Genomic DNA, 3715 nt, shown 5'->3' with positions numbered 1-3715 from the left:
CTTCCAACAAATGTCAACTTACATAGGAAGAAAGTGCTGGAAGCCCCAGATTGTCCCATCTGCTGCTTGCACCCTGAATCTGTGACCCATGCTCTTTGGTCGTGCAAAGCAGCTCAAGCAGTTTGGAGTGGCTGCTCAAAAAGGTTACAAAAAAGTTCCCTCATGGAAGGCCCTTTCTGTGAGGTTTTAGTTTATTTACTCTCCACCTTCTCAGAGGAAGAAGTGATTGAAACAGCCTTTGTTCTAAAACTCATTTGGAATAGAAGAAACAAGTGGGTCTTTGAGTCCCTTTTCAGTTCACCTCAGCAAGTCCTCCATTCTGCAGCATCGAGTATAGCAGACTTCAATTTATCTCTACTAGATTTGCAGAGACAGAAGAAGCCCCTTTCAGAGGATGCCTTACCTCCTACATGGTGCAAACCTCCCCAAGGTTATTATAAATTAAATTGGGACGCAGCTATTGACAAACTTCACTGCAAGGTGGGCATAGGGGTAATAGTCAGAGACTGGAAAGGGAGGGTCCTTGTCACTTTGAGAGCCACCCGTGACCTGTTCCCTGATCCACTCCTGGGTGAAGCTGTAGCTGTCTTGAGAGCCATCACGCTGTGCCTTGAGTTAGGAATGTTTTCAAACATTATGTTGGAGGGAGACTCTCTGCAGGTAGTTAAGGCCATTAGGGGAGGTGAGGACAGTTGGTGTTCAGTTGGTTTAATCATCCGAGATACTAGAAAACTGCTAAAACAGTTTCAATCCTGGTCTATTGAGCATGTTCCTAGGAAGGTCAATTCAGTGGCACATTGCCTAGCAAGGAATGCATTTGATCTCTCTGAGGAGAGCATTCTTGTAGAGGACTATCCTCATTGTATTAGAAACCTTCTTTATTGAGTAATGAAATATCTGTTACCTTGTTTCAAAAAAAAAAAGAAAAATAGGAATTCATCGGCGCAGAATTGTCAAAGTGTATATCCCCAAGGCCACACCCTCTCTGCAAACCCTAGTAACTAGCTACTTATACAAATAGTAGAATCCGTACGTCATGTCGTTTTTTAACTAAAAGAATTCGTTTTTCTGGGTTTTGTCCACTGCAAGTTTGAACTCGGGGCTCTCGTACACATTACATTCAGCTACTGTTGACGTTGACCTACCTTTGTCTACTAAATTACTCGACTTAACTTCGGTTTTGAGGAATACTCTAGCCTCTGCACAGAGCACAAAGTTCAGTGAGGTTACGCGTGTAGGGTTTTTGAAAAAGGTCCGTTGCGATCGAGCAAGCGATGATGCATTGAGATTGGAGCAACCATTTAAAGAAGCAACCACTTTCTGTGGCTTTTATCATGCGCTTTGAATATACACGACTGTTGAGCGACAATCAGGCAAAGCAATAACCCTTCAAAAGCGAAGGATAGAAATATCTAGCGTCCTCTCACTCTCTCTCTCTCTCTCTTTCCTACAGCTACTGTCTACTACTGACAACTGTACGTGAAACATCGTTATCTGGGGGTTGCTTTATTTTCTAGGTCGTGTTGCTTCGGATCCCATACCCCTACTTTACCTCATCTGTGCCTCTCTCTCCTTTTCTATATATCTTTCTTCTTAAATTGGTGGTAAGCCCACGCTCAACCTTGCACCAAGAACGAAACAAAGAAATATTGCACGTTTTAAAGAGAGGCTGATCAGGTCAATCGATCCATCTGTTCTTAAACCTCTCCACGGTTCCATATATCCTGATGGAAGTGAGCCTTTTGCCTTTTTTTTCTTGTTCTCCCAAGTTATCCAAAATTCATGGTCTTCTTTTCATTTATATTAACAATTAATATGGTGTTTGTGGTTAATTTGTGAGTAGGAATACTACAAGAGAAGTCATGTTCCGGCTTTTGGGAGCTGGGATTGGAACGATGACCTTCCATTCACTCAGTGCTTTGAGTCAGCGAGGCAGGCCGGGTTGCTTCGCTATAGCTACTCTGAAGAGCGTGATTTGTATGTTGCTGGTGACTTGTATGAGAATAATGTCGTCACCCCTGCCATGATCGTTGTTCCTCGTCGAAGGGTAAGAGCTAAATCTGCATGCCTTTATCTTTCTCTTTGAAAGTAGTACCATATTCCTTATTTTCCTAGGTAGGAGTTCAATGTTTTGACTAGATATGCGAAACTTGCTCTCTAAAAATGATAAGTACTGCTCCTACAATTCTAGTAATTAAAAGCTGCGAATTCGCTTTGCATTTCAAGATCATGATGATAATGTAGCTAGTCTTGTATTGTATAAGAGCATGGGGCTACAAATGTACTACGTACGTGCTGGATGTATTTTACTTTTTGAAATGTATTAGTTTTGCTTTTCTCTTTTCATCATCATTTTTTTGAGCGTGGAGATGAATCGTACATGGTTGATCAATGCGTCGGGAAAACTATCAAATCATGAACATTGGTCTGCTTTACAAAACATACAGGGGTGTGGAAATGATACGTGCAAAAACTAGAGGGTTGAGATGCTGGGCGACCACATTACTTAATGGCTTGATCCCCTTTTCATGCATGCCCGTAATAAAAGAAGCTAACCCCCTCGTCTCCCCGTAGTAGAAGAAATAGTTCAAAAAATAACTCATATCAGTAAAATTCAATTTTAGCCTTTAGAAATGCTTTCATATTTTTCCCACGAGACGTTATCAGGGTAAGGCGACATGTGAACGAACAGTACTGAGAGAGAGTGAGAAAAAGATAACACCCTCTGAAATTAAAGGTGTTTTTAACTTAGTGGATCTTGATTAGGAAAAAAAAGGTGCAATTATATAGCTACATTCTTTTTCCTGAGCTAGGGTAGTTACAAGGATACTGTGTGTGATGATTAATGTTGGGTATAACAGACAAAAGTTCGTGAGCCCAAAGAAGACAAAAAGAAAAGCTGGGTCGGTACTGACGTGGAGGAACCGCCTGCAAGTCCCACTCCCTTGCCGAGGCCAACCCCGAAACCTGTGGACGAAGACTTGTACAAAATCTCACCCGAGCTCCTTTATGCAAAACCCAGAAAGGTAGTTCCTTGGACCTGGAAATTGATCTCTTTTTTTCCCCCTAAAAATAACTAGAAAATTTGCAAGCTTTATGTCCACAAAACTGTGTAACTCGTTTTTATTCTTATATTCACACTTGTTTACGGATATTCTTTTTTGAATGCTAATTTAATCCACTTTTGTCATCTTTCCGCAGAAGAGAGGGTTGAGGCTGTTCTTTACAAGCTGCTTGCTGCCTACTTGTGTTGCGTGAAAAGATTATGCCAGAAGTCTAAAGGACTGTGTACATATGAGAGAGAGATATATATAGTTTAATACTTATGGTGGTGTCTATGTATTTGATCAGGAATTATTATTTTGATGGATATTGTCGGAGGTGAATGTTGGTCCAAAGAAGATCATTACCATGATCATTTTATAGTTATGCAGGGAAAAAGGGTCGTTTATTTCGAAAGTAAGGGTCGTTTATTTTTTCCTTGTGTCTAGCCATCCACTTTGCTTGCTTTCGATTTTGAACCTTTGGTCTCGTTTTCTTTGATGATGCGGTGGGTATATATATAGCCCATAAGGTCGATCGAGAATTAGGGTTGGAAAAGAAGCCAAAAAGCTTAAAAAAGAAAGCTGGTTGCATGGAATTAGTATATATATATATCTTTGATATCTCATCCAAATAACTTATCTGAATTTGAGAATAATTGAACTATATATAT

At 40.5% G+C, this 3715-nt stretch overlaps 1 protein-coding gene across 1 annotated transcript; it reads left to right on the top strand.

Annotated features, from left to right (window-relative positions):
* The first annotated feature begins 1528 nt into the window (after positions 1–1528).
* Positions 1529–3480, top strand: LOC122291435. The gene is made up of 4 exons (XM_043099150.1): positions 1529–1733; positions 1844–2047; positions 2862–3026; positions 3202–3480. The coding sequence occupies exons 1-4, from the start codon at positions 1728–1730 to the stop codon at positions 3256–3258; spliced, it is 432 nt and encodes a 143-aa protein (XP_042955084.1). The 5' UTR covers positions 1529–1727; the 3' UTR covers positions 3259–3480.
* Positions 3481–3715: the final 235 nt, after the last annotated feature.

This window comes from Carya illinoinensis, chromosome 13 (assembly GCF_018687715.1).
Source record: "Carya illinoinensis cultivar Pawnee chromosome 13, C.illinoinensisPawnee_v1, whole genome shotgun sequence".
NCBI classification, from domain to species: Eukaryota; Viridiplantae; Streptophyta; class Magnoliopsida; order Fagales; family Juglandaceae; genus Carya; species Carya illinoinensis.
This window is presented reverse-complemented; position numbering and strand designations above follow the sequence as displayed.